The 26006-nt window shown below is 61.0% G+C and overlaps 1 protein-coding gene across 7 annotated transcripts; it reads right to left on the reverse strand.

The window, feature by feature from the left end:
* Positions 1–415: 415 nt before the first annotated feature.
* PTH1R (parathyroid hormone 1 receptor) lies at positions 416–24480 on the reverse strand. Of its 7 annotated transcripts, XM_072786466.1 has the most exons (17): positions 24305–24480; positions 22079–22134; positions 19602–19724; positions 17111–17176; positions 9656–9758; positions 7702–7836; positions 5991–6101; positions 5773–5891; positions 5552–5646; positions 5219–5411; positions 4571–4724; positions 2934–2994; positions 2544–2610; positions 2210–2304; positions 1651–1792; positions 1489–1530; positions 416–972 (listed from the first exon to the last, which is right to left on the reverse strand). In XM_072786466.1, exons 3-17 carry the CDS (start codon positions 19674–19676, stop codon positions 577–579), a joined length of 1854 nt encoding a protein of 617 aa, XP_072642567.1. In that variant the 5' UTR covers positions 19677–19724; positions 22079–22134; positions 24305–24480; the 3' UTR covers positions 416–576. The 7 variants fall into 7 exon arrangements, with proteins under 7 accessions (XP_072642567.1, XP_072642568.1, XP_072642570.1 ...); XM_072786467.1 differs by lacking the exon at positions 22079–22134; XM_072786469.1 differs by lacking the exon at positions 17111–17176.
* Between the last annotated feature and the right edge of the window lie 1526 nt (positions 24481–26006).

Below are 26006 nucleotides of genomic sequence, written 5' to 3' on the forward strand. Positions count from 1 at the left end.
ACCCGCAGGAAGGGGCTTGGAGCAGGGCCAGGGACCCAGAGATCTGCCGTTGGCTGCTAGTGAACAGTGACAGGGCAAAAGGGGACAAGATGGCCTAGAGGAACCCGGGTTCCCCCACCCCACCCGACCCGGAGGCCTGGGTCTCGGCAAAAGCAGCCTAGGTGGCAGCGTGTGGTGGGGAAAGGCTGCGGCCTGGCTCCTGCATGGCTCCACTGGGCCCCTGGGGGACCCCCGCAAACTCGGGCCACTCTAGGCCTCTCCCAGGTCCTTCCTGCTGGACTGTGTGCCCCACCGACCCCTCCAACTGGCCCGTGGCCCCTGGAGGCCCTTCAGAGGTGAAATCCAAGAACTTCTCCGTGGCTTCCACCCCTCCCCTCCCGAGCCCCAGTTCAGACCACAGGAAGCTACACACCGCTTCCTTTTCCCTTTTCTTTCTTTTTTTTTTTTCTCGTTTTTTTTTTTTCCTGTTTTGTCTTCCCAGCCCCAGCCCTGAGTGGGCAACTGTCCAACCGCCTGTCTCTTGGTCCGTCTGTCGGCCCTTATGTCCACGAGTCCAACCCTGGCACAGGTCCCCGATCACATGACCGTCTCCCACTCCTCCTGCAGCAGGGCGGGAGGCCGCTCCGGCGCGGAGGCCTCCTCGTCCAGCCCCGAGCAGGAGCCGTTGAGGAACCCATCGTCCTTGGGAGCAGCCGTGGCAGGTGGTGTGGCCGGGAGGGTCGGGGCCCCTGGCTTGGTGTGGCCCGGGATCGGGGGGTGGCCGTTGGTGGTGGCGGTGGTGGTGGCGGCAGCGGCGGGCAGCAGGCGGGGGCTGAGGGGCAGGCCAAGTCCCGCGCGGGGGCCTACGTTGGTCACGCTCGTGTGAGACACCATCGGGCCGTAGCTGTAACTGCTGCTCCCACTTCGGGCCTTGCGCTTGAAGTCCAGGGCCAGTGTCCAGCGGCTCCAGGATTTCTTGATCTCGGCCTGTACCTGCGAGGGCCGGGGGAGGGCGGACCATCAGGTTGGCAGCTAACCCCTCCTCCTGCCATGTGTGCCCCCAGCCCCGGCCGTGCCCTTGTCCCTGCCCCTACGCTCAGCCCCGAATGGAACCAGAGGTGTGGGGTGTTCCTGGAAAATCCCAAGGCCAAGTAAAATCCCTGCATCCTCAGAAGTGGTGCCTGGCTGCAGGCAACAGACACACCCAGAAGCTACAAGGCTCCAATGGCCCCGGGTGGCTGAGTCCTTCAATTTGAATTACGGGGAATTCAGCCCTGGGGTTGGGAAGACACTGCCCCTGCCAGAGATTGAGGAGCCGGCAAATCCTAGCTCATCCTGAGCCTGAATCATCTGGAAAGACTCTCTGCCTTCAGAATGTCCTTGGGGATGTCTTGGAGGAACAGAGGAATTGGGTGGAAGAATGGAGGAATAAGACTTGGGGGACCCCTGGCACTTCTGTGTCCTCCTTGCCTGGCCCCAGCGCTGCCCCCCACCTGCCACCCTGCTTACCTCGCCATTGCAGAAACAGTATATGATGGCGACAAAAAATCCCTGTGGAAAGACGTGAGTGGGGTCAGGGCCCAGAGGCCGCATCTGGAGAGCATGGGAGTGGCCGCCCCTGCCCTGCGCCCCCTTCCCGCCCTCAGCCAGGCCTTGGCCAGGGCTGCGCACCTGGAAGGAGTTGAAGAGCATCTCGTAGTGCATCTGGACTTGCCAGAGCGTCCCTGAGACCTCGGTGTACGGCGTGGCCATGAAGACGATGTAGTGGACGCCAAAGAGCGGCATGAGCACCAGTGTGGATTTGAGCAGCTTCCTGGGCCAGCAGGGCAGGCGGCTCAGGGACAAGCCACTTCCCCTGGGTAGTCACTGTGCCACCTGCACCTGCCAGCCCCAAGCTCTAGGCGCCTAGAGTTTCAGCTGAGCCACCGCCCTCTCAAAGCCACCCACTGCCCACCTGTCCCTGTACTCCCTACAATCAGCTTTTTGAGGGGAGGTCTGGGTTTGTCCCTGCCCCCTGCCCCCTCGCAGACCCCGCTCTAGGGCAGGGCCTAGCACTTAATGGCTTAGGTTGGCTCTGGGATGGCCCCAGAGAAATCCCATTACTGCTCAGGGTGGGGCCAGCCAGGGAGTCAGGAGCTGAGTCCTTCCCATGACACAGGCTCATTCCTGGGGCCTCTGTCTTTGTTTTCCTACGGGGCACTGGGGCGTGATGCCCCCGGGCACAGCTCACCGGTACTGCTGCCGCGTGTCACACCGGCCGGCATTGGTCTCCCGCAGCTTGGTGGCGAGCACCCGGACGATGTTGATGAACAAGATGAAGTTGAGCTGTGGAAGTGAGGCAGGGCTGCATCTCGAGCTGCGCCCTGGCAGGGTGGGGGCGAGCGCCCTGGGGCCCATGGCCCTGCCAAGACGCTGCTCTGCGCTGCTGCTGCGTCTCCAAGAGGACCCTTGTCTTCCCCAGCTGGGCCAGGACGGGGATCGGGTGCTTCTCAGGCCTGTGGCTCCAGCCCTGGCGGCGCCTGTAGCACACGCCCCCACCCGGCCCCATTGCCAGCCCCGCTCACCACAATAGAGGCCAGGATGGGCACCTGGATGATCCACTTCTTGTTCCCGGAGCTCAAGTCCCAGCACCTGGGGGAGGCCGAGGCATCAGCTCCCACCCCTGTTCCCACCCTGCGCCCCCCCCACAGAGTGGCCCCAGAGTGGTCTGCTCTGCAGGCAGCTGTTAGGGACAAAGGACAGGGCGCTGTTGGGTATGGCGGAGCCTGAGGCTGCCCTCAGACACTTCTTTTGAAGCAGCCTCTTGTGACCCTGAGAGAGGACCCGGCTCAAAGCCAGACAGAAAACGGTAGCGGGGCCCACTCAGGGCCAGGGTACAGGGAGCCCCCTCACACACTGCACAGACCAAGGGGGTGCCGGGGGGTATCCCGGGCCCCTTCTCCACCTGGACCTACCCGGTGTTGGCCAGGGTGGCTCTCACGCTGACCCACACAGCCACGAAGACGGCGGGCAGACCTGTGGGCACATAGGGACGGTGCGTGAGGGACCGTGGGCACTGCCCACCGCGTCTCTCCCCTCGGCACACCCTGCCTGGCCCATTCCTCTCATCCTCCATGACCCCCCTCACCCTGGGCCCACGGGCGCCTGGTGATGGAGCCACACGCTGACATGTGCTGCTCTGCCTCCCCAACAGCCTCCTCCTAGGACTCTAGCACTCAGGACCCAGTTCAGCCCTCTGCCCTCATCTTGGCTCTGCATCTCCTACCCACACATGCAGACCTGTCTGGTGCGTGGCAAAATAGGGCTTTGCTAACTTCCCCATGCCCAGACCATTCCCTCCTTGCTTTTAGGCTCTGGGCTGAGAGTCCCTGGGGGGAAGGGGCCTAGTACCAGCAGTTTTCTGTCCCAGCACCGCCGTGCCCCCAACACACACACTCAGTTTGAAAGGTCCTAGCCACCTCCTCCCCCCCAGGGATGAGGCTGGATGGAGTGACAGCTGTCATCCAGGCTGAGTAAAGGCCACAGGGGAACCCTGGTGTTCCCAGGCCTGAGTCAGCTCAGATGGCACATGTACGGTACCTCTGAATGAGCCCAGACTCTAGACAGGAGCCCGGGTTCCCGCCCTCCACCCCCTCACACTTCATTCTAGGTCAGGTGCACCCTTGGGAGGGGCAGGGTGTGACCTGGGTTTACGGTGGGCAAAAGGGCTGTGACATTCTTGTGTCCCTCAGTTCTGTATGCTCGCAGTCTGTGTGTTTCCTGCTCAACCCTGACACCCTCTAGCCCCAGAGCCCAGGTCAGTTTCAGGGACCAGAGCCCCAACTCTGGGGCTTGCCGTGGCTAAAGTCAAGGTCAGAGTATGTGCCAAGGGGCTGTGGCTGTTGACCTGAGAGCTTCTGGGTGCCGAGTGCAGGGAGGGCTTCAGCCACCGGGCCTACCCCTCTGCAGTCTGGCCAGTTGCCCCGGAGCCCAGCCAAGCTCTGGTGCTGCCAACAATAATGGACAATTATCAGTAACTCAATCCCAGAGCCCATGGGGGAGGAGTGCCGAGCCCCAGCAGCCCATTCGGCAGAGGGGCTGCCGAAGCCCCAGATGAGGCCAAGAGTCCGGTCTGGGGCTCTGGGTCATGGATCCCACAGGCAAGGTGGCAGTGGTGTGGACAGCTCCACGTGGTGTGGAGATTGGTAGGGAAACAGTGCTTGGGGTGGAGGGAGCATTCCAGATCTCAACTCCAGCCCCAGGATGGCCTCTGACCCACCATCCCACTCTGATGCTGAGCTGAATCTTGGCCTGAGAGCACCCCCTCCCTCTCCTGGGTTTAAGCCTCCACGCCAGGTGAATCTGCCTCCAGGTGAGCCCCAACCCCAGGCTGAGCACCCACTCCAGATACACCCAGACCTCTGGCCAAGGCCTGTTGCCTGAACCTGGGATGGGGTTAGAGTCAGAGAAGGGGTGGGCAGACCACACACTGGCGGCTCCAGGTCCAGGCCGGGATATGCTGTGTGGACACCTCACTCTTAGTGGCCCCTTTGACCCTGCTGCCTGTGGTCCCACCCTTGCCTGTGCCACGCTGCCCGCCGCGCCTGCATACCCCAGCCGAAGACCGTGAAGCCCCACAGGTACTTCTTCTCTGAGAAGAAGGCCATGAAGATGAGACTATGCAGGTACAGCCCCTCCACCAGAATCCAGTAGTAGTTGGTGGCCAGGAAATAAAGGAAGAAGGTCACAGCTACCCTGCAGCCCGCCTAGGAGAGCAGCTGATGTTAGCCAGAGGGCCGGCCTGCATCTGGGGAAGTCGGCGATGGGCTAGGGGATGAGCTCGGACAAGTGGTGCTGGCTGACGAAGGGCCAGGCTCTGGTCAAGGGCCAGGGCAAGGGCGCAGCTGAGGAGCAGGGGGCGGGGGTGGGGGAGGATGCTGCCAGGGGCAGGAGGGCACTCAGGACAGGGGCAGGGGCCAAGGTGAAGAGGTGGGGTGGCTGTGGGGTGCTGGGCAGAGGCGGGAGGGTTGATGAAAGGGGCGGGAGGGGGACAATCACAGAGTCCTTGGCCGAACGGGCGGGCGGGCAGCAGGGCTGAGGCTGGGCTAGGGACACGGTGGGGTGTGGGGTGGCTGTGAGCAGGCCCACGACGATGACGATGACGGTGACGCCCGACCCGCGGAAGCAGGAGGCTGGGTGGGGGGGTGCAGAGCTGGAGGTGCCTGGGCCGCGGCCGGGGGGGCGGGGGGGGGGCACTCACGTAGCCGGCGGCGGCGGTGGGCGGCGGGGGTGCCTGGGCGATGGCGCGCAGCTCTTCCTCGGTGAGGCGCTCGGCCTCGTCGAGCGTGGCGCCCGAGTAGAGCACCGCGTCCTTGACGAAGATGCTCACGGCGCGAAGCATGAAGGACAGGAACAGGTGCATGTGGATGTAGTTGCGTGTGCAGTGCAGCCGCCTGCGGGGCGCGACAACACCGTGGGTGGGGGCCCCGGGACACGCGGGGGGCTCCCGGGGAGCCAGGCTGTGTGTGGGGGGAGGGGGGAGGGGGGTGCGCAGAGGGAAGGTGCTACCCCGGCCCGCCCCGGCCCCGCCCACCTGAAGTAGGCCAGGATGAGCACGGCCACGGTGAGGGAGGCCAGCGACACGGAGTAGCCCACGGTGTAGATCATGCCCAGGCGGTCAAACACCTCCTGTGCGCGTGGGGAACACACAGTCAGCGCCCCGGGACTCAAGGTTCGCTCAGGAGTCACCAAAGGGGTGGAGGTGGCCTTATCCAGATCACCCCCTGATGGGGTGGGGAAAGGGAAAACTCGCACCCGTTCACGAGTCTCGTTGGTCAGGAACTTGACACACTCGCTGTAGTTGGCCCACGTCCGGTTGTGTCCAGGCACCAGCTCCCAGCTGCCATTGCGGTCACAGCGACGGTAGGCATGGCCTGCAGGTCCACGGGGAGGGTGAGCGTATGCAGAGAGGTCTGGGGCCCTGAGCTCCCAGTCTCTCCCTGTGGTCCCTGCCCTACTCCAGCCGGCCTTACCTTTGTGATTGAAGTCATAAATGTAGTCGGGACAGGGCACAGCCACCACCTCACCTGGTGCCCCCAGCGGCCAGCAAAGGATGTGGTCCCACTCGGGCAGGCAGGGGCGCCCTGTGCCCACAGAGACAGACAGACAGGGTGGGGGACACCAGTCAAGTCCATGGTTAGTGACCCAGAAGAATGAACACACCTGTGGTCGCTGGCTCCCTCAGGGACAGGTGTGCCCCAGGACTGGAGAACTCAGGCCTGGAGCGTTCTGGAGAGAATGCATTGAGCCTTACTACCTACTGTGTCCTACATAGAATTGAATCCCTGGCCTCATAGAATTCAGCCCTACAGCCCCTGCGTGCGGGTACTGGCACTGGCCCTATTTCCTAGATTGGCTGGTGGAGACCAAGAGAGGCAAGTATAGCTTAGGGCCCTGCCCTCCTCAGGTACTCAGCCCCTGGCCAGGCCTGTCTCTTTTTCCTCTGCTTTTGGTCCCACCTCCAGGTGTCTCTGGAGAAGGGCAAGCGCCCAGACTAACTCCCTTAGTTGAAAGTGTTTTCCGTGGGACCCCTGTCCAGAAACCATGGACGGGAGGCAGGAGGTCTAGCTGTGCCAGCTGGACTCCCAAACAGCTGCTGACCTCATGCATGTGTCCACCCTCTTTGCGTTCCAGTTTCTTCACTGGGTAGCTGGGATTGACCATATCAGCCTGTGCTTCCACCACCATCCCAGACCACCCTAAGCACCTGCTATAAGACTCCAATGATCATTTGTAGAGGGAGGTATACTCCCCCAAATCCACGTGCTAATTGCATTTGAGACAGGATAACATATCCTACTTTGGGGTTCCAGCCTCACAGCAGAGATACTAAGTGACCTTGGAGGGTCCCCAGCCTCTGAATCTTCCACTTTCTTCCCCCCTAGTTCTCTTCTTTCCCCCTGCAGGGCTCCAACCACAGGACTCTCCAGCCATCCTGGAAGGCTGCCTTGATGGCTGGACCCACCCCAGCTTGGTGAAAGGCTCTCTGTCCTGGGCACCATATTCCCAGCCCCGCCTGGCCAGGCCCACAATTCCCTCTGGTCCCTGGGGAGCCACAGGGTGACCACAGCCTCCCAGATGTGGCCCATCTGGAATCTGCTGCCCACCCAGCCGGTTCAAACCGGCCCTGTGGCTGCAGCCTGGGCTCTGAGTTTGTCTCTCCTTACCTTCCTGAGGGACAACACAGCCCTGCATCTCCCTCCCTCTCTTCTTCCTCCTCTGCCCACTGTCTCAGGCCCCGCTGCTCCCAGCCACCCTCCTCTCCTGCTCTGTGTCTATGACCCACCACTCTATGTGTTTTGGTGTGCCCTCTTCTGACACACTGGGTCCCAGTCTCAGTTTACGCCTCCTGGTACCCTCTCTGCCTCGGTCTTTGCATCTCTCCCTGCTCCTCTGTCTCCCAGGTTCTCTGTCATCTCTCTCCACAGGAGGGGCCACAGCCCGGGGTCCCCCACCCCGGGGTAGTGCGGAGCAAGTTCTCTGCCCAAATCTCCCAGTGGTCCAGCCCCCTCTGCATGATCCCTCCTGGGCTCTGTGTCCTCCCAGCTCCTCCCCTGCTTTCCTGGGGAGCGGGCCACAGCCTATGCCTTTCCACAAGAGCTCAAGAGCATGAGCTCACCGAAAGGGGATAGAGCCGTGGGGTGGGCGGGTCTCAGCCAGTCTCGGATGGACACACAAACATACCTCGGTGCCTGCTGCCAGTGGGCACCTCCTTGTCCTCCTCGGACTCAGGGTAGAGCTTCCCAGATGCCTTCTCTTTCTTAGGCTTCCCTGATGTGGATGCAGAAGCCCATCCTTTGTCTGATTCCATTATGTCAGCTGGAGAAATCAGAGCAGTCATGGCTGTCAATGAACTGTGCTATGGCAGGGGACCCAGGGGACCTTCCTGCCTTAGAGGGATCCCCTTTGTACAGTGGGGTTGATCCCTGCCCTGCTGACAGCCCAGGCTGTTGGGAGAGCTAGGTAAGAGGTGAGAGAGTGCTTTACAAACTGTAGAGCACTCGCCAGGTGCAGAAGTAAGCAGAGAGCATGGAGACTGTCAACAGGAGGTTCAAACGGGAGAGAACACCATGTGGGTGTGGGATCAACTAGTGGGTTGAGCAGTAAGTGTGGATAAGACTTGGGCAGAGGTCCTGTCCTCCCACCCAGGAGCGGGAGCCAGAGCCTGTGCAGGAGGACAAGACTCCCACCAGGGGGCGCAGGACAAAAGTGGACAGTAGGGGTGATGTCCGTGGAGGTTAAACAGTGAAAATGAAGGCTGGCTGGAGCACGGTGCAGCTCAGGAAGCTGGCGGTGTGGACGCCATGAGCAAGAGTGTGCAGCTGTCAAGGGTGTTCAGGCACCTGCTCCTGCTGCTCCAGGTCTCTACCTCGCTGCAAAGTCTCCCTCATTATCTGACCTGTGTCCCTGCAGTTACCTGGACCCTCCCAGGTCAGGGTTTGTGGCAGCAGTGCGAAGCTGAGTGCAGACCCCCAGACTGGGATGGAGTGGCTGTGCCCGTTATCCTGCCTGACCCTGGAGCATTAGTGGGGGGGGGGGCAGCAGGATGAAGCGGAGCAGGAGGAGAGGAGCTCCATCAGGATGAGGCACCATGGCGGGGAAGGTGCCCCTGGGCTTCAACTGGGAAAAGCACTAGGACCCAGAGTGGGGGGTGGGCATCTGATCCCCAGACCCTGATGTGATTGGGGCAGGGGACCAAAGAGCCACCAGAGGAGCCAGTATGGACAGGGCTGGGACTGCACAGACCATGTGAATCCCTGTGACTGTGAGCAAAGCCCACATGCGACAGTGTGTGTCACTGTGTGGGCTTCAGTCCCTAGCAGTGTAGGGGCCAGCTCCAGACAGGAAACGGTTCTCCTCGGCCAGTCAGGGGGGTCTGGGCCTCTTCCAGGTTGATGAGATTAATCAGACAGGCAGCAGAGGCCTGAATGCCTACTAATGAGCTCCCAGCAACGCTTTCCAGGAAGTGGACTCAGGGAAGAGATTAGCTGGAGATGAGGCAGGAACTGGGAAGCCAGGTGAGTGCCCCTCCCACCTCGACCTTGGCAGGGGTCCCTGAAGATACGGTGCTGGTGTGCAGAAGCCCCGCCGACCCCATGTCAAACCCCCTCTCCTGGACAGAGACCATGATTCACAGTCATAGATACCCATCCCTACCCTCTATCCTTCTCCCCATCCAGTCCCGTGGACCCTTGATTCTCCTGACCCTGGACACCTTAGCCTTGTCCTCTGACCAGGTGGCCTTCAAAGATCTACTTATTCTTATGGACCTGCCTTGGATACCTCCTCCTCCAGGAAGCTGTCCCAGTGCACCCCAGTGGGGTTTGGCAACCTACTCTGCTCCTGATCCTGGGGTGCCCTGCCAGGGCTAAGCCTGTTAGGGATGATTTAGGCTGTGGCTGCCTTCCTACTGCCCTAATCCCACCCGAAGGCTCTGCATTTCAGCCTGCTGACTTTGATCACAACTGACCCACCTTGCTTGGGCCTGACCCTCCCTTTAACTGGAAGCCCTCTCCCCTGCTGCCCCTTGGTTCTGCATCCTAGGCTCTCACCTGCCTTCGGCTCCTCCCCTGCTTCTCCTGACCTCGCCCCCAGACCCTCTTTTTTTTGGCCGCGCCCCACGGGACTCCGCCCCCACCTGGCCTCTGCAGGACTTCTTTGAGCCGCTTCTGGCACTGGGCCTGGGCGCGGTGCAGCAGGAAGATCTGCTCCTCTTTGGTCATGACGTCATCTGCATCCACCTACCAAGTTGAACGTCAGACTGCAGGCAGGACTTCCCAACCCAGTAGCAGGTCCCACAATCATCCCAACCTCTCTGAGGCAGTCCCGCCTTTCCAAAGACCCTGAGTCTAGAATTTGGGAACTCTGCCTTATGTAGCTCCCACTTTACCGATGGGAAGCTTTGGCTCTGACGGATAAAAGAGGGAGGGGGGATGTCCCCTGCCTGCTCGCTAGTAACCCTGTGGGCTGCAGCCACTGATACTCTCGGTCCAGTCTGTTCCCCAAGGGTACAGGGAAAGGGATTGGAATGTCCCAGGATGTATCCTCACAAGATCCTGTCTGTGGGGGACCTAGTGGGGAGAGGGGGTGGATAAGGAGTGGTGAACTCTGGGGATATAAACCAGGCCTGGATTCTTTCAAGCCCTGGTGCCCTGGGGGACCTTGGGAGTCACCAATTTCCATCCTGGCCCTCACCCCAGTCAGTGCTTTCCCCAGTGAATGGTGAGTGCCTCAGCTGCTCCCACCCTCGAGATCTCAAGAGCCAGAGGTCAGAGGAACTGCTGGCAAGTGGTCCGGTTGGGCGGGCACTCCTGTGCGGGCTGTGAGCGAGAGTCACCCGCAGCCCACTGCTTATCTGGAAGGCCCTTTAGCCCAGCAGACCCCGAGCTCTGACGGCGCCAGCGGGCCTTTGCTTCCTCCCCTTCCTTCCGACCTGCACACCCTGGGCACTGGCTGCCACCCACTGGGCTACTTGGCATCATTTTGAGGAAGAGAACCAGAAGGTCATGGGCATCTGGGGGCTGAACCTGTGTTCCTCTTAGGGTTCCAAGAAGGTCAGAGCAAAGGCAGCATGCTGCCCTGGGGACTGCTCCGGGCGACCAAGCCTAGCACTTCCACGAGTGCGACCCACAGAGTTAGTAGGCGGCTCGCGGCCCCGCCCGCTCAAGTCTGACGCGTCCGTCCCCTTAGGCCCCAGAGCAGGGCTGTGCGCCCCGACCCCGCAGGGCGGAACCTGGCCCCTCGGCCCCGCAGCAGGCAGAGCTGCCGCCCCTGCCCCTCGGACGCCCCAGGGCCCCTGCGAGCGCAGAGCCAGGGGGCGGCGCGCTGGGGAAGGGGCGGCGGCCGGGGCAGGGAGCTGGCTGCAGGGTGCGGTTCGTGGGCCGCGTCTCTCGGCGGCAGCTGCACGGGCTCCAGGGCCAGGGAGTCTCCCGTGGGCTCGGCCCGGCTCGGGGGCCGCTGCTTTCACTTGGCGGCGGCGCGTGCGCGTGTGTGCGCGTGTGTGCGCGTGTGTGCGCGTGTGTGCGCGTGTGTTCCGCTCCCGGCCGTGCGCTCGAGCGCGAGCAGCCAGCGGCGAGCCCCGGCCCGGCCCCGGCCCCGTGCGCTCTGCGTGGGCACCGACCCGCAGGCACACCCGGGGCGCGAGCCTCGGGGGCTGGGGACACGCGTGTGAACAGCGGGCGTCTGTCGGGCGTCTGTGCTTCCTCTGTCCGCGGGAGCCTGCGACCTCAGCAGGGCCCCTGCCATGCCCCCCGCCCCCACCCCAGCCCAGGAAGGGCCAGCACATTCCGACGTGCTCCCTCCCCTCCCGGCTCTGCAGCCTCCCCGCCCCGCCCCGCCCCGCCCAGCGCCGCCGACGGGGGCAGAAGCGGCCTCGCAGGGGGCGGCTTGAGGCAGCACGACCTGCCCGAGTCCAGAGGATCCAAGACTGACCTCAAGTTTTCTCTGTGCGTCTGGCATTGGGGCTCCCTGCGTGGCTGCCCCGCTCACCCCAACCCATTATCGCACCCTTTCGCTACTGTTGCCATCATTACAACTAGTACCTCCATCAAGAGCCGCCACCACCTTCACCAATGACACCAACACGACCGTCACCATCCCCCATCACCACCACCACGAGCACCATCCCAACTGAGATGAGGACCTCATTACCATCACCACCACCGGCCCTACTCCCACCATGACCAACACCGCCACCACCAGGATCACCACCACCTGCGTCACCACTATCACCATCACCACTGAAGGGGACATTAGCACCATCACTGCCATCACCATTATTGCCCCCAGCCCCATAAGCACTGTCGGTACCGCCTCTGCCGCCGTCTTACCCTTACTCCCTCACCACACCCCCGCCCCCACCTTCTGCCCACCTCCCTCTCTCTCAAGACAGATACCGCGCTGTATTTCTTCTAGCTAATGGAAAGCTCCCGAGTGGCTGAGGTATCCACCAGTCCCCAAAGGCTGACACACCAGCCCTCCCAACGGACAGACTAGCCTGCTGATGTGACGGAGGGCTGGCTGACATGGGTGGAAAACTGCCCATTTGGCAGACTGACTGACAGGTGTGCTAGCTGGGCCACGGCCAGGGACTAACACGTGCTCTGCTCAGCCCCCACCTACTGCTGTTGGCTTTTCCCTCTCTGTGGCCAAGAGGCATCCCCTCGTCTCTGGAGTCTGGTTTCCATGGTGGGGCTGGGAATGCCTGGGAGAAAGGAAGGCATGTGTCTCCAGCACCCCATGGCCCTCAAACTCCTCCATTCATCCACAGGGATGGTGCCCCCACCCTGGACTCCCTGAACTTATAGGCCCCATTTCTCTGACTGCCACTGCAGCAAGAGGAATCCAAGCCAGAGTCAAGGAAGCAGTAACCCAAGGCAAGGAAGGCAGTTCCACACCAAGTTCACTTCACTTGCCTTGAGTGCAGCTCCCCCGCCTGCAACACCCTCGTTTGCCCCTCCCTCCAGCTGCACCCTCTCCTCACCCAAGGAGATTCTGCTGGCCAGCACAGGAGCTTGAATCGCACCTCCACCACTGACTGGCTCTCTGTCTAGGAAAGTTGGTTAACCCCTGTGATCAGAAAGATGATAGGGCTGTTGGTGAGGATTCAGTGCGGTACTGCGTGGAGAGCCTGGGTGTGGGTGGGGTCGGGGGAAAACTGGTTGCTCTAATTGCTCCCATTAGCAGCAGCAGCAGCACCAAATCATGGCTCTCCCACTCTGGTTACGGGCACCCCTGCTGCTAGGCATTGAGGGTGGCCCCAGGCTGGGGACATAGAGTGGCAGGGGGAGATTGGGTACATGAATAAGTCTAGGGGGCTACAGTGAGGGGTGGATGGGAGGTGGGACTCCAGGAGGGTGAGGAGCAGGGAATACAGGAAGGCCCACTGGGTGATGTGGTGTGTGATGAGCTTTTGGGGTGATCCAGCCTGGACTCACAGTAAGAGCCCAGATCACTGCCAGCACTCCACCTCGCCCAGAAAGCCTGGGCTTGGTTGGGGGGCAGGCAGGAGGACCCTTCATCTGCCTCTGCCCCAACTGGAAGCTTTATGTCCTGGGGGTGGAAGGGAAAGTGCAGCTCTGATTCCCCTCCTGGCCCGGTGACTCTGTCTGCTGCTCTCTCTCCCCACCTTTCCCCTCTTCCCCTTCCTTTGCAGAGTTCAGATCTTTCTGGCCCAGCTCCTGGAGTGAAGGACTCAGGGGTGCATCAGTTTAGATACATAGAGTCTGCAGATCTTGGGTTTCAGGAGCAAGAGGTGAGGGAGCCAGCGCTGGATCATGGCCAGGCATCACCCACTAACTGGCGGGGCCACCGAGCCCTGGCACCGGGTGTCCCGAATCCCCCCCTACATCCTTCTTAGGGTCTTGCGTTAGGGCTGACTTCCCCTGACTTAACCACCCTGGGGCTTGGCTTCAGTGTCCCTCGCCTTGGCACACCCCCCATGTTGAACCTCCCAACACAGAGCCTTCCTGTGTGCACAGGTGTGCACGATGTGCATTTTGTGAACATGCAGGGGGTGAGTGGGGTGATGCCCTGACCTCAGCTCTGAGCTGAGAGGAGTAGGGAGAGAGGCATCCTGGGAGCAATGAGCTGGTGTTTGTTGGGCTCCAGGCAGGGTACAGGTGGAGGCTGGAAGCCAGTCTGTTATTTACAAACATAGAAGCTGCTGTCCCAGGGAGAGAGTAGTGTGTGGTCAAGAGGCCCGGATGTGTTTCTCATTTCCTGAGTTCAGAAGCCCGGACGAAGAGAAAAGCCATCTGCTCGTTACCCCTCCCCTGGGGGGCAAGCAGCTCCTTCTACCTTGCAGGAAGCCCCACTGAGGAACGAACGGTGTGTCTGGAGTTGGGGATGGGAGTGGTGGCGGCAGTGCGGGTGGAGGTGAGGACAGGGAGGAGACAGCATCAAGGCTGGTGATGGTGATGGAGGTGTGACGGTGACAGTGGTGGTGGAGAGAGCCAGTTCCATGCCACTGACCAAATGAGGGCCACTCCTCTCAGTTTCTCTCCTTACTGCCAAATTCCACACATTTGCTGTCTGTGATCCCAGACATGCCTACATTCTCCTCCAGGCAAAACGAAGGAAGGAATACAAGGGCTACTTCTCCAGCTGCCTCCACCTCTGCCTTTGGGAAAGGGGCTTCTTCCACGGAGTGGCGTCAGCCTGGAGATGCCCTCTTGGGTCATCTCATCCATCCATCCACCCTGGTTCAGCCTGGTCCCCTGGGGGAAGGTGGCTGTTGGCTTCCTGCTCTCCTCTGGAGTAAGCAAACCTGCCTGTTGGTGTCCATTCAGGCCCTCTGCCCACTGGCACCTGCCAGTGCCCCTGGAGCTTTGTCCACACCTCCTTTACCTTCTACCACAGCCCCATCTTACAAACGGGGACATCAAAGCTCAGAGTCGCAGTTAAAAAGAAGAGGGCCAGTCTGCTGGACCCTGAGGCAGCAACCCTGGACGAAGCACCCATTTCCATGGATGCCCGAGTGCGAGCCTCAGTCCCAGCTTTCCAGAGTCCTCTTGGGCTGTGTCTTCTGCTGCATCAAGCAAGTGCCTCCTAGCAGAGCCTTTGAGGCAGCCTGCACAAAGGGAATTCCGGGGTGGGGGCAGACAGGATCACATGGCCCTGGTGCTGGTGATGGCATCTGGTGCTCAGCTCTAATGGGACAGAGGACAGTTGCACCCTGGTGTTAGGAGTGAGGAGAGTGGTACCTCCAGAAAATCCAGAAGGAGAAAACCTTGGCTCGCAGGAGACCCCCTGGTGACCTCCTGGCCTTCCTGCATCTCCTCTCCAGGTTCCACTACTGGGACCTGTGCTGGCACCCATCGATGTATCCCGTGCCAGCTGGCCAGGGATTGCTCCCCGCCCCTTGCTGCCCTCTGTCTGTCCGGCTGGCCCGAGCAGGCTGGGACGGGCTCCCTGCCGGGGACACTCCTGCCCCGCCACCGCTGACAAGTGCTGACTTTTCCTCCCCCTCTCCAGGCCTTCCTGAACAGGCTGCCTGTGTTCGGGGCTGGGAGGGGCCCGGGGGGAGGCACTGTGACGCCTCTCATCCTGGCCAGCGTGGACGCCTTCAGGGCAGGCGGTGGGATGGAGCCTGGGATGGCGGAGTTGGCTGCTGGACCCAGTGGATCTTCACAGGCGGCCTCTACCTGGCCTGCGGTACCAAGGCCCAGAAGGATAGCATGGCCTAGCCTAACCGTACGCCTGGTCAGCAGAATAGGATCCCACCAGGTCTCACCTCCACGCAAGGCCGGTCCTAGAGTTGGGGTTCTTTAGGGTATAGAGGTTTCTGACATCTTTGAGAATCTGAGCGAAACTGCCCTCTCTCCCCGTCACACCGTCTTTGGCAGACAATATCAGGGGTCTGCAAAACCCCCATCCCACCCTTTCCTTTTCCTAGGGACTCACTCCCTGCAAGAGCTGCCTTCCTGATGTGGTGGCTGGACCAGGGAGTGTCCCCAGAAGGCCCACAACAGGAATCTGGGGGAGGCCGCTTGACGCCTCATTAAAACATTCCGAAGAAAACCCAAGTTCCCGGGAGGGCTCGGCCCCCCTCCTCCTGCTCTGTCCACAGGCCCTTCCCAGAGCTGGGGTGTGTGTGGGGTGTTTAAGGGCAGGTGATATAAAAAGCCTCAACAAATCAATACAAAAAAGACAAATAACCCATAGAAAGATGAGTAATGGCTCTGAACAAGCTCTTAGAAGAGGAACAATAGACCAATGCAAAGTCCAAAACTCATGGGTAATTGGCAAATTAAAAGGACAAGAGACACCATTTTTCACCTATCAGAATGGCAAAGGTGAAAATCTTCATAACTACCCTATGAGACAGAGGGAGTGGGAGAGAGACCCTCCTGGTCACTTCTGGTATTGTGCATAGAAACTGGCACAGGCTTTCTAGAGGGCAGTTTGGCCATGTCTTAAAAAAAAAAAAAAAAAAAGGAAAAGAAACGTGCATGTGCTCAGACCCAGCAATGAAGAATCTAGAAATACCCTACAGGGAAATGGTCACACAGGAACATAAGAGGGCATTTCAAGGAGCTTCCCTGCCACTGTCTGGAATCACACACGCACACACAAAAACTATGCAGAAAAGATCTAAATGTACATTTCTAGGGGCTGCTAATGAATCCTAGGTTTTGGAATACTATGCACCATTAAAATAATAGATTTATATTTACTGACAAGAAGATCTCTGAGATACACCTCTTAAGTAAAAAAAAAATGTACACAGCAGAGCCTTACCTACAGATACTACTCATTTAACAACAAGCAGAAAACCGACAGGACAAAATTCTGCTTTATACGTACACAAAAAGGTTATCTTTTGGAAATAAACAGACAAAGGTCTGGGAGGACATCCCCCACACAGACTGTTAAAAATGGTTTTCTCTCGAAGAGCACTGGGACTCGGGAGTCATCAAGAATGAATTTTGTTTAATCTGTGTTATGTGACTCTTTTATAAGAAAGAACATATTCAAGGATTAGTTCAATTAAACATAAGAAAGTACAAGCAAAAAAATAGAAGGATTTTATGAAAGAAGGAAAGAAAGAAAGGAACAGAGAAACAGAGAAAGAAAGAAAGAAAAAAGAAAGAAAAGGAGAAAAACTTTTAAAAACCCACCATAGGACACGGGGATCTCCTGTCAGCACATCCCTCACCTTGCTTTGGAGGAAGAAGCTCAGCACAGGAGTCTGAAGACCTGGGTTCAAGTCCCACCTCTGGCACAGACTCACTGCGTGAACCTCAGGACCCTTTCCCATAAAATGGGTGGGTGAATGGGACGGAATAAGAAAACATTTGTGACAGTTTCTAGCTCAGCATCAGGGGACAGTCATTGTTCAATACATGGTGGTTCCTCTGGTCTTTAAAAGATGGGCCATGGCCACACTGGCCCTAGAGCAGGCTGGGGCCTAATCCCCCAGCCACCACAGTCCCTCCTGTGCCTGACCCCGAGGTCACATCTCTATGCTCGAGGCCCATGTTGACCTGTGGCCTCTGCCATGGCAGTTTCTCCTTCACATGTATGCAAGCTCAGGGCGTCCCCAGGATGAGGCGCCCCCAAGGCTAACACCATCCCTTTGACCCCTACTCACATCTGTGGGTCCGTCCCTTCCTTCAAAATTCACTCCATTTGGCCCCCAGCACACAGTTACTATTCTCTGTAAGGACAAAATGGACCAGCTGAGTCTGGCCACAGCCCTTTCCTCCCGGTGGGATGCTTTTTGATCCCCCAGCCCCGAGGTCCCTGGAGACGGGAGCCTGCTCCCGGGGCTGGCTGGGCAGGCAGTACACAGGTCTGGCAACAGAGGCCACCAGCTGAGTTCAGTGGACTTGGTGGGCATCAGCATAGATGTGGATGGGAACGGCAGTCTCCGGGTTCAAAAGAAGAAGCTGGCAGGCTGGCAGTGTCTCGCTGGCTCCAGCTGAGCCCAGGGGGCCTACAGGGGATTGGGTGATCATTGAGCCACATCCTCCAGCCCTAAAACCAGGGAAGGCCCATGGCCTCAGTGTCCAGCCACGGATGTCCCCAAAAGGTCTCAGAGCAGATCCAGCCATGGCACCCCTCCTGCCCTGCCCTCAGACCTGCCCCAGGGCTAAGCCAGGCAAATTCTCTGCATGTGCCTCAGCTTCCCCAGAAATCAGTGTGGGGCTCTGGGCACCCATTACCCCCTTCCCATAGAGACACGGGGCTTGGCAATAGATTGGCACGTGAAAAAAGATGGTCCTACTGATTTCGTGATTCAGATTATTTTAAAAATGGGAACAGTAACAAAACCCTTTTTTCTAGGGTTGTTGGAAAGATTAAAACTAATTAATACCGTAAAGTGCTTAGGACAGTGTCTGACGAGTAGAAAGCACTAAAAAAGCATTGATTAAATGAAAAATAAGAACTAGACCTGGGTGCACATGTGCTCACAAATGCACACACACACACACGCGTGTGCACAACTATGCCCCTGCAAGTCATGTGCAGACCCACAGCTTTGGACACATGTGTTCACACACGACTCAGCCACACGCTCACCCGGATCTAGAGAACAGCCTGCCCAGAGTCCCAGCGGTCCCGCTCTGACAAACAAACGACTCTCAGCACCCTCACGTCCATCATCCTGTCTACCCCAGGGATGTGCACGCAGATTGCGGCTGGCTCGGCACACACTCTGGAAGGGACGGTGGTGGGGAAGGCACGCCTGGCCCAAGGGGGAGGGTGGGGAATTGGGTCCGGGTCCTGGCATTTATTTCTTGTAAATGGCCTTGACTTCCCCATCTATAAGTTCTCGTATGGGGTGAGGTTTCTGGCTTTGGGGAGCCAGAGTCGTGAGGGCATGGGCACCGGAGAATGGGTCTTGCCACGCTGAGGGCCCCCCTCCGCCCCCCACCCCAGGAGAAGAGAGCCTCACTTAAATCAGGGGACTCTCAGGCAAATGTTTCTCGCTAGTTTTTTGCAGAAGGTGTGGAGAATAGCCCCAGGTCCCGCGGGCCTTAGGCAGGGCTGGAGGACTCCCAGAGCTCCTGCCTTCCCGCCTAAGGTTCTTCCCGGGTAGGGAGCTGGTCAGGAGAAGGTGGCTGCCTGCCTGCCTGCCTGCCTGCTTCTCTAGAAGGCACATGCCCACCTGGGAGGTACTGGGGAGGCAGCAGGGGCCTTGGAGCCGGACACACAGGCAGACAGCCTCCTCAGCAACGGGCTAGTCCTGTGAGACAGGGCTGCTGTGGGATCCGACTACTCCCCGGGTCCCGGCCCCCCATCTCTGGCCCAGAAGGGGGAGGATGCTCCCCCCCACCCCCAGCCTCTGCCAGTCTCTCCTTTTCTCTGCTATTCTTGGTCTATCTACTCCTTCTGCTCTGGGGAGCTCTCATCTCCACCCCCTTTGTCTCTCTTCTCTCTCTCTTGCTTATTTCCCAACCTGCCTCTTCTCTCTCTCTCTGGTCTCCTCTTGGTCTCTGCTCTCAGGATGGGGGTCCCTCACTCACCAGAGTCCCCCTCCAGCATGTTTCTTCTGGAGGAGTGTCCTGTGAGGGTGGTCTCCTTCAGAGGACCTCCATCCTTCCTCTGGGCCACATCACACTCGCCTCCCTGGGCAAGAGCGTCTGCGTGTGTGCATGCGATCGCGAGAGCTGGAGGGGACCCCTAAATCCTACCCCTAACCTAGGGGATTCTGACCTCAGATCCACAGCCCTGTGTCCTGGATCGCAAACAAAACTTGCAGAAAACAGAGGCCCTGGAACAAATCTGTGGGACCCTCGATCAGGGCCAAAGCCAGGTCTACTGCTAGATCACACTGTCATCCCCGAAGGCGACACAACCAGAGCAGTGGAGCTCACAGAAGCAGAAGATAGAAGAACCCCAACCACAGAGTTCCAGACCTGGGACCCCAAACCCAAGCTTCAGCCATAAGGAGATGGGAGCCATCTGGAGCCGAGTCCAGACACCCCAGAGACAGCAGGCACCGGGGATCTGGGGTCAGAGGGGCCGTTCCTCCAAAGTTCAGATTGCCCAGGGAACCCAAGACTGTGCGCCCTGGACCCACCCAGGCACCGCAGAGCAAGCCCGCAGCCTGTCCCGAGTGCCGGCGAGGGACTTACCAGCGCGTACGCGGAGCTGAGCACCGGGCAGCAGAGCAGCAGCGCCAGGCCGGGCGCGATCCGGACGGCCCCCATCGCCACCGCCTAGGGCCCCGTCCCTCGGGGCAGCCGCCGCCGCCGGCCCTGGTGGTGGTGGTGGTGGGGTACAGAGCTGCGTCAGGCCGGGCTGCCCCGCCCACGCCCGGGCCTAGGGGACCCCGGAGGCCAGGCGGCCCGAGGCCCCGGGGCCCGGCGCGGGGCCCATGCGCCGAGGGCGAGCGAGCGAGCGAGCGCAAGGGAGAAAGAGAGGGAGGGAGGAAGGGAGGCAGCCGGGGGCCGGGCGGGCGGCGGGCGGGCGCCGAGCGCTGCGGAGCTGCCCGTCTGCCTCGGAGCGGAGAAATCACATCCATATGGCCGGGCCCCCCGCCCCCGGCCCGCCCCCCGCCCCCCCCCCGCGCCGCCTTTTCTTTCTTTTTTTTTCTTTTGGGGAACTGGGAGCTGTGGCTTCGCCCCACGCCCAGTGGGGGAGGGGTCGGGGGAGGGGTTGGGGTCGCGGTCTGCGGGGGGCGAACCGGGCTGTTATTTTTAGCTCGGCGGCGAGCCCCGGGCGGGGAGGGGAGGGGGCGGGGCGGGGCGGGGGGCGCGTTTCGAGTCGCTCGGGGCGTGCAGTTTAGGGACGCGATCCTAACTTTGCAACGACGCTGAGCCGTTCGGTGCTCCGGCCGCCAGCCGCGTGCCCCTTAGCCCCCCTCGGATCCCCATCGTGCCTGCGGCTGCCTCCCGAGCCCTCTCCGCATCCCGGGCCGGGGCCCCGCCCGCGCCCGCGCCCCCGCCCGCGCCCCCGCCCCCGCCCGAGCCGCCGGAGCACGCCCGCGGCCGGGACGCTCTGCCTGTCGGCCTGTCCGTCCGTCTCCAGCTCCCCCAGCCTTGGCCTCCGTTCTTGCAGCAGCCCCGAGCTCCGTGTCGGTCACTCCCTCGCTCCCTCCCTCCCTCCCCTCCCCCTTCTCTCTCTCTCTCTCTCTACGAAAACATTTGCAAGTTTCCAAAAAAGCCACGGAGCCGAGCGGCACGGGGCTGGCGGCTCCACCGGGCTCCGAGGAGGCGCCGCCGACCGACACCGAGACGGAGCAGCGCGCCCGGGGCCCGGCCAGGCCCGGAGCCGCCCCGAACCCAACGCCGCCCCCGCGCCCGCCCCCGCCCCCGCGCCCGCGCCCGCGCCCGCGCCCGCCCCGACCCCGACTTACTCCGAGCGCGCCGCCGCGGCCCCCGCCCAGCCATGGGTGTCGGGGACCCCCCGACAGCCTCCCCAGGACAGCGCCCCGTCCGCGGCCCCGGGGGCACCTCATGGGGCTCTCGGGATGCCCTCCGGCCGGCCCGGCCTCCAGCACCCCCCGCCCGGCCGCCGCTCGGAGCCGCCGCCCGCCGCGCGCGTCCCTCGCCTCGGCGTCTGCCGCTCCCCCTGCCCCCGCGGCCGGGCGCCGCTTCCCTCCCCGCGCGCTCCCGGGCCTCGCCCCCGCCCCCCGCGCCGCCCCCGCCCGGGCCGAGCCGCCGCGCCGCCGCGCCGCCGAGCCCAGCCCGCTGCCCCTGCCCCGGGACGCTCCGCTAGGGGCCGCGCCCGGGTCGCCGGCGGCGGGGGGGCGTGTGCAGGGGACGGGGCCGGGGGACTCGGACGTCGGGGCCCGGGCACGTCGCCCGGGACGCAGCCGCCGCTCCGGTCTCCTCTCCGGGAAGCACAGACGGGGTTTTTCTGGTCGGCCTGCGGGGGCCGGGGCCGGGGCCGGGGCCGGGGCCGGGGCCTGAGCCCGGAGCGGGGCCTCCTCGCGGGAGGCGCCCCGCCGCGGCGCTCGGGCGGGCCCGGGGTCCCCGGGGAGGCTCCGGGCCGCCAGCCCCGCCCCCTCCGCCGCGGCCTCGCCGGGACCCCCAGCTCGGGAGCCCCGAGGGGGTGGGCCCGCGGGGCTCGGACCCGCCCCCGCCCTGCCCCCGCCCTGCCCCCGCCCGCAGCTCGGGGCTCACGTCTCTCCCACCCTCCCCAGTCTCGACCCTTGCAGACGCGGCCCGGCCTCTCCGGCTCCGCCCCGGGCTCCACCCCGGGCGGCTCCAGCCGCGAGACCCCGGGCTCAGCTGGGACCCCCACTCCCGAGCCCCGCCTCCTGCTCCACCCCTAAACACCCCCAAACTGTCCTCGCGGACTCGGGCCCACGGGGGACCCTGGGCTTGGGGCAGGAGCCGGAGGAGTCTTTGCGGGCGGAGGAGGGGGTGCAGAGGGGGCGGGGTTGCGTGCTCTGGGCCGGGAGGGGACGCCGGAGCGCCAAGAGGAAGGGGTCCCGGACCCCCAGCCCCACACCTTTCAGGATCAGGCAGGGAAACTGAGGTGCTTGGAGGGCCCGGGATGCCTGGAGCAGAGAGCCTTAAGGATGCTCAGGAGCAAGCTCATGTGGTGGTCGGGGCCCTTGGAGATACCATCTGGGCGAAGTGGCAGCCCCTGCCCATCCACTTACCAGTTGTGGATCCTGGGCAGGACGACTTCCTGCTGTCTGGGCCTCAGTTTCCTCATCTGTAAAACGGGGACTTGACCAGCTGATTCAAAGGGCACTTTAACTTTACTGTTTTAGTGCTGCAGAGGGTAAGACCCATGGACTCTGTGGACTCCCCAGACTCAGCCTGTGGAAATTGAGCTCCTCAGAGCCCCCAAACCAGGACCACCCCCTCTTCCATCTCAAGGATGGCCCCTACCCTCCATGTGAATGGATCCGCAAGCCGAGCCCCTAAGGTCACTGGAATCCAGCTCCAGCCAGCTTTCCCGGCAGCCCATCCTTGTCCAGGCGCAAATCCACCCATCTCCCATACTGGCCCCACAGCTGTTTTCTCCGTGAGTCTGTGGCCACACCCTTCTCTGTGCCCCACTACCCTCAAGTTTCTTGCCCTGGTGATTAAGGACTACGCTGTTGGAGGCACCAGCCTGTTTGAGGTGACTCTCCCCAATAGGTACTGTCCACTAGACAGCTGACCTTCTCCCCATGTTCACTCCTCTGTCCTTGCCTTTGTCGTTTACTCTGCTGGGATCGTGCTTCTCTTGCCTGGTGTAAAGAACATTCCTCCCTCCTCGAGACCACATCTTTTCCACTACTAGCAGGGGGCACAGGTGGGTGCTGTGACTTGGGGGCTACCCCCTGGATGTATGGGTTTCTTGGGAAGAGGGACAGAGGCCCACGTGCCCAGAGTGGGTACCTAAAGAACATTTGTGGTTCTTCAGTGTTATGTTTTGATGGTCTTGGTTTTATGTCTCTGTTTCTATCCATTCTAATGACCACCCCTGCCCTGTGGTGATAGGGGAAAAAAAAAAAAAAAAACAGTCATGGAGAGATGGGGGCAACTGGGGTACAACTGGGGACTAACGTAGGGAGTCCTCAGATCTGATACTAGGAAGCTTGAGATTGGGAAACACACAATATTTGTACTGGGGAGGGCCAGGGTGGGCTGTGGGTAGAGCTGCAGAGGGGGGTCTGATGGCTATGGGCCTCTTAAGGGTGTTCCTCTAGCCATGACTCCATGTGCCTCACCCCAGACATGCCTGTTGAGGTTGATCCCCTAAGGCACCTCCTGGTCTCTGGTTAAAGTGCCACCGTGGAGGTTGTGTGTCACACATTAACTGGTAGCACCCCAGTGCCTAGCAGAGCCAGCCTGCCCTCTTTGTCAGGCAATCCCCGTGGGGCCCCAAGGGTCAGTTTCTGGTTAGTTTTAGGTCAGTTTCAGTGGCATTTGAAAGGCTTGGTTGGGGGCAGGGAGTCCCCTTTGGTGACTCCCGTCTCTGATGGGGTTCTTGGAGGAAGAACCAGGGTAGTCACTAGAGCTCAGAACTGGAGCAGGGTCTGGACTCTGGCCCAGGGGCCCTAAACTGGGCTCTGCTGCCATGAGTAGGGCTGTGGCCAAGCTCTATAGACCCTAGGGCCAGGGTGGGCAGCAAACTCAAAAAGAAAAGACAGAGGCTCAGCTCTCAGCTCTGCTGCCTGGACTTGGTCCCTCAGAAAACCCCTTGTTCCATTCTGGGGGCTCTCTGGGAAAATTGGTCTGCAAACCCTCAACAGTTCATCCCCTAACCCTAGCCCCAAAGTCAGCTGGAATCCCAGTCTCAACCCCAACCCCATGCGGGTCTTTAGCCCAGTGTGACCTCTAACCTCTGGCTGAACCCTGACCCCAGACTGAGCTTCCACCAAGCCTCAATCCCAGACCTCTCTCTGGTTCCAGTCCCCTCTGGAAGCTTTTCAAGGCAAGAGGCTGGTAGGGGAGGGGATGGCCAGGCCATAAGTGAACTGAGGTGCCACTTTTACAGCCATTTCGGCTGCTCATAAACACCCCCCACCCGGATGAGTCACTGGAGGCTCCCACAGCAGCTGGTCGGGCAGCCCCCTCCCCTTGCAGCAGGAAGCCTGGTTTTCTCACCTCTCAGGAAGGCAAAGGGAGGGAAGCTGGGGGCACAGGGGGCTGGGAGGCTGTGTCCAAGGCAGGGAACACTCTTGGGGCGCCTGGAGGAGACCCCCTGCTATAGCAACGTCAGATCCACAGGCATCTCTGTGCAGGCATGCCTTGTCTGCTCCACAGCACGACACGGGTACACACACACACACACATGCACACACACGCACACACGCACACACAATGGGGTACCATGGCCTTGCCCCTCCCAGCTGTGCTCGGATCCCAGGGTTACCTTGGATCCCACTCACCTGGAGCCCACAAGGCCTTCCAAGTAGGGCCTGGGGACTCAGAGCAGGCTCAGGTTGGCCATGGAGGAGAGGCCATGGATCGTCCTCGCGGCTTCTGTATGGTTCAGGCCTAAACAAGGATGTTGCTGCTAGGGACAGGAAGAGGCTTGAGTGAGAGCTTTCACTTGAAAAGAAAAATTAATTATTTTTTACTAAGCCCTGCACCAGCCCAGGACTTTGTCCCAGACCCCTGGTGGGGGAGCAGAGGCAGGTCCAAGGGTAGCAGTGTTTGGTACCCTGAGCTGGGCCCTCCCCCACCTCCATGGGTGTGCCTGCCAGGCGCCCAGGCCTCTGCCGTGGATGTGCCTCAGGGGTCCTCTCCTGGCTCCACCAAGCCCGTCTCCAGCCAACTGTCCTTCTATTTGTTCCTCTGTCCCTGTCTGCCCTTTCTGGCCTCTCCCACATCTCAGAAATTTCAGGCCCCTGTGAGGTATGGACAGAGCCCCGTGAGGATTTCATTCAAGTTTTGGGCACCTGAAGAAATCAGATGGAAGCTGAGGGCGGTTCATACCCAGGTCCCAGGCAGGAAAGCTGAGACCTGAGAAGGCCTCTCACCTCTCTGTCCTGGGTACTCAGTGTTCCCCGACCAGGTGACATGTGGGGACACTCATTCTACGCAGCCCTGGTTCTAACCCTGCAGCCCCATTGCCGCTCTGAATCTGCCTCCTCGTCCACTGGAATGTGGGTTCTTGGCGTGAAACCAGCCAGTGTCACCCAGGCTCAGAGTCTGCTTATGCAGTTCCAGGTCCCGGAGGCAGAGGGTTGTGGACAGGATGACCTGCCTTCCTCTGTGGTTCTGTGAAATGAGCTCTGTCTGAACCAGGGCTGGGTCCAGACACGGAGAGTGAGGACGTGGACGGATGGGGCGGAAGAGGCTCTGCCAGGTTCTGGAACCTCACCCCCGCACCTGGAGACCCTGGCTGGAGGCTGCCCTTCTGCCTGAGTCCAGCCTGAGCTGGTTTGGGTCTGAAAGTCCTGGGCCCAGCCTGACAAGGTGTAATGATTCACGTGGCAGCTGCCGCTCAGCACATTCCAGCCGGAGCCCCCAGCGCCCAGCACGTGAGGCGGCTGGCCCCAAACCAACCCCCCACCCGCAGCCAGGGCACGTTCCTAGGGGCCCCCATCCCCAGGGCGGAAGGGGGCAACCCTTCCCCAGGTCTTCTAGGCTCCTAGGGTGGGTACCACATGATGCAGTTTCCAAAGGACTTTCTAGTTCGTTTGTTCAGAGGCTGGAAAGGGAGGCAGAGAGCTTGGCCTCCAGGTGGGAGAGATGAATGAGGCTGAGGGAGTAGACTGGGCTGGCCTGGATGGGGGGGTGCTTGGAGCAAAGCGGTGACAAGCATTTATGGGGTTCCTGCCCCCTTCCCCCCTGGCGCTGGGCTGCTCCCAGGCACGCAGCTCCAAGTCCCCCGGCCTCCCCCCCGCCAGTGGAGAGGCCATTCTGTAACCAGCACCAGTGGGGGACCGCACTTCTGTTTTACAGGCCACAGGACAAGTGTCCAAGGGGAAGGAGCTCTTCTGCCCTCTGTTAAGCCCGACTCTCCGCTCACCAGCTTCTCCCTTCTCTGAGCCCCTCCCCACATCCTTGCTCTTTCCGCTGTTCCTACCCTCACTGGCCAGGGAAGCTGGGGCCTCTTCTGCCCTGACCTGTGGGTCCCCTTCC

The sequence above is a fragment of the Canis lupus genome, chromosome 19 (assembly GCF_048164855.1).
Source record: "Canis lupus baileyi chromosome 19, mCanLup2.hap1, whole genome shotgun sequence".
Classification (NCBI taxonomy): domain Eukaryota; kingdom Metazoa; phylum Chordata; class Mammalia; order Carnivora; family Canidae; genus Canis; species Canis lupus.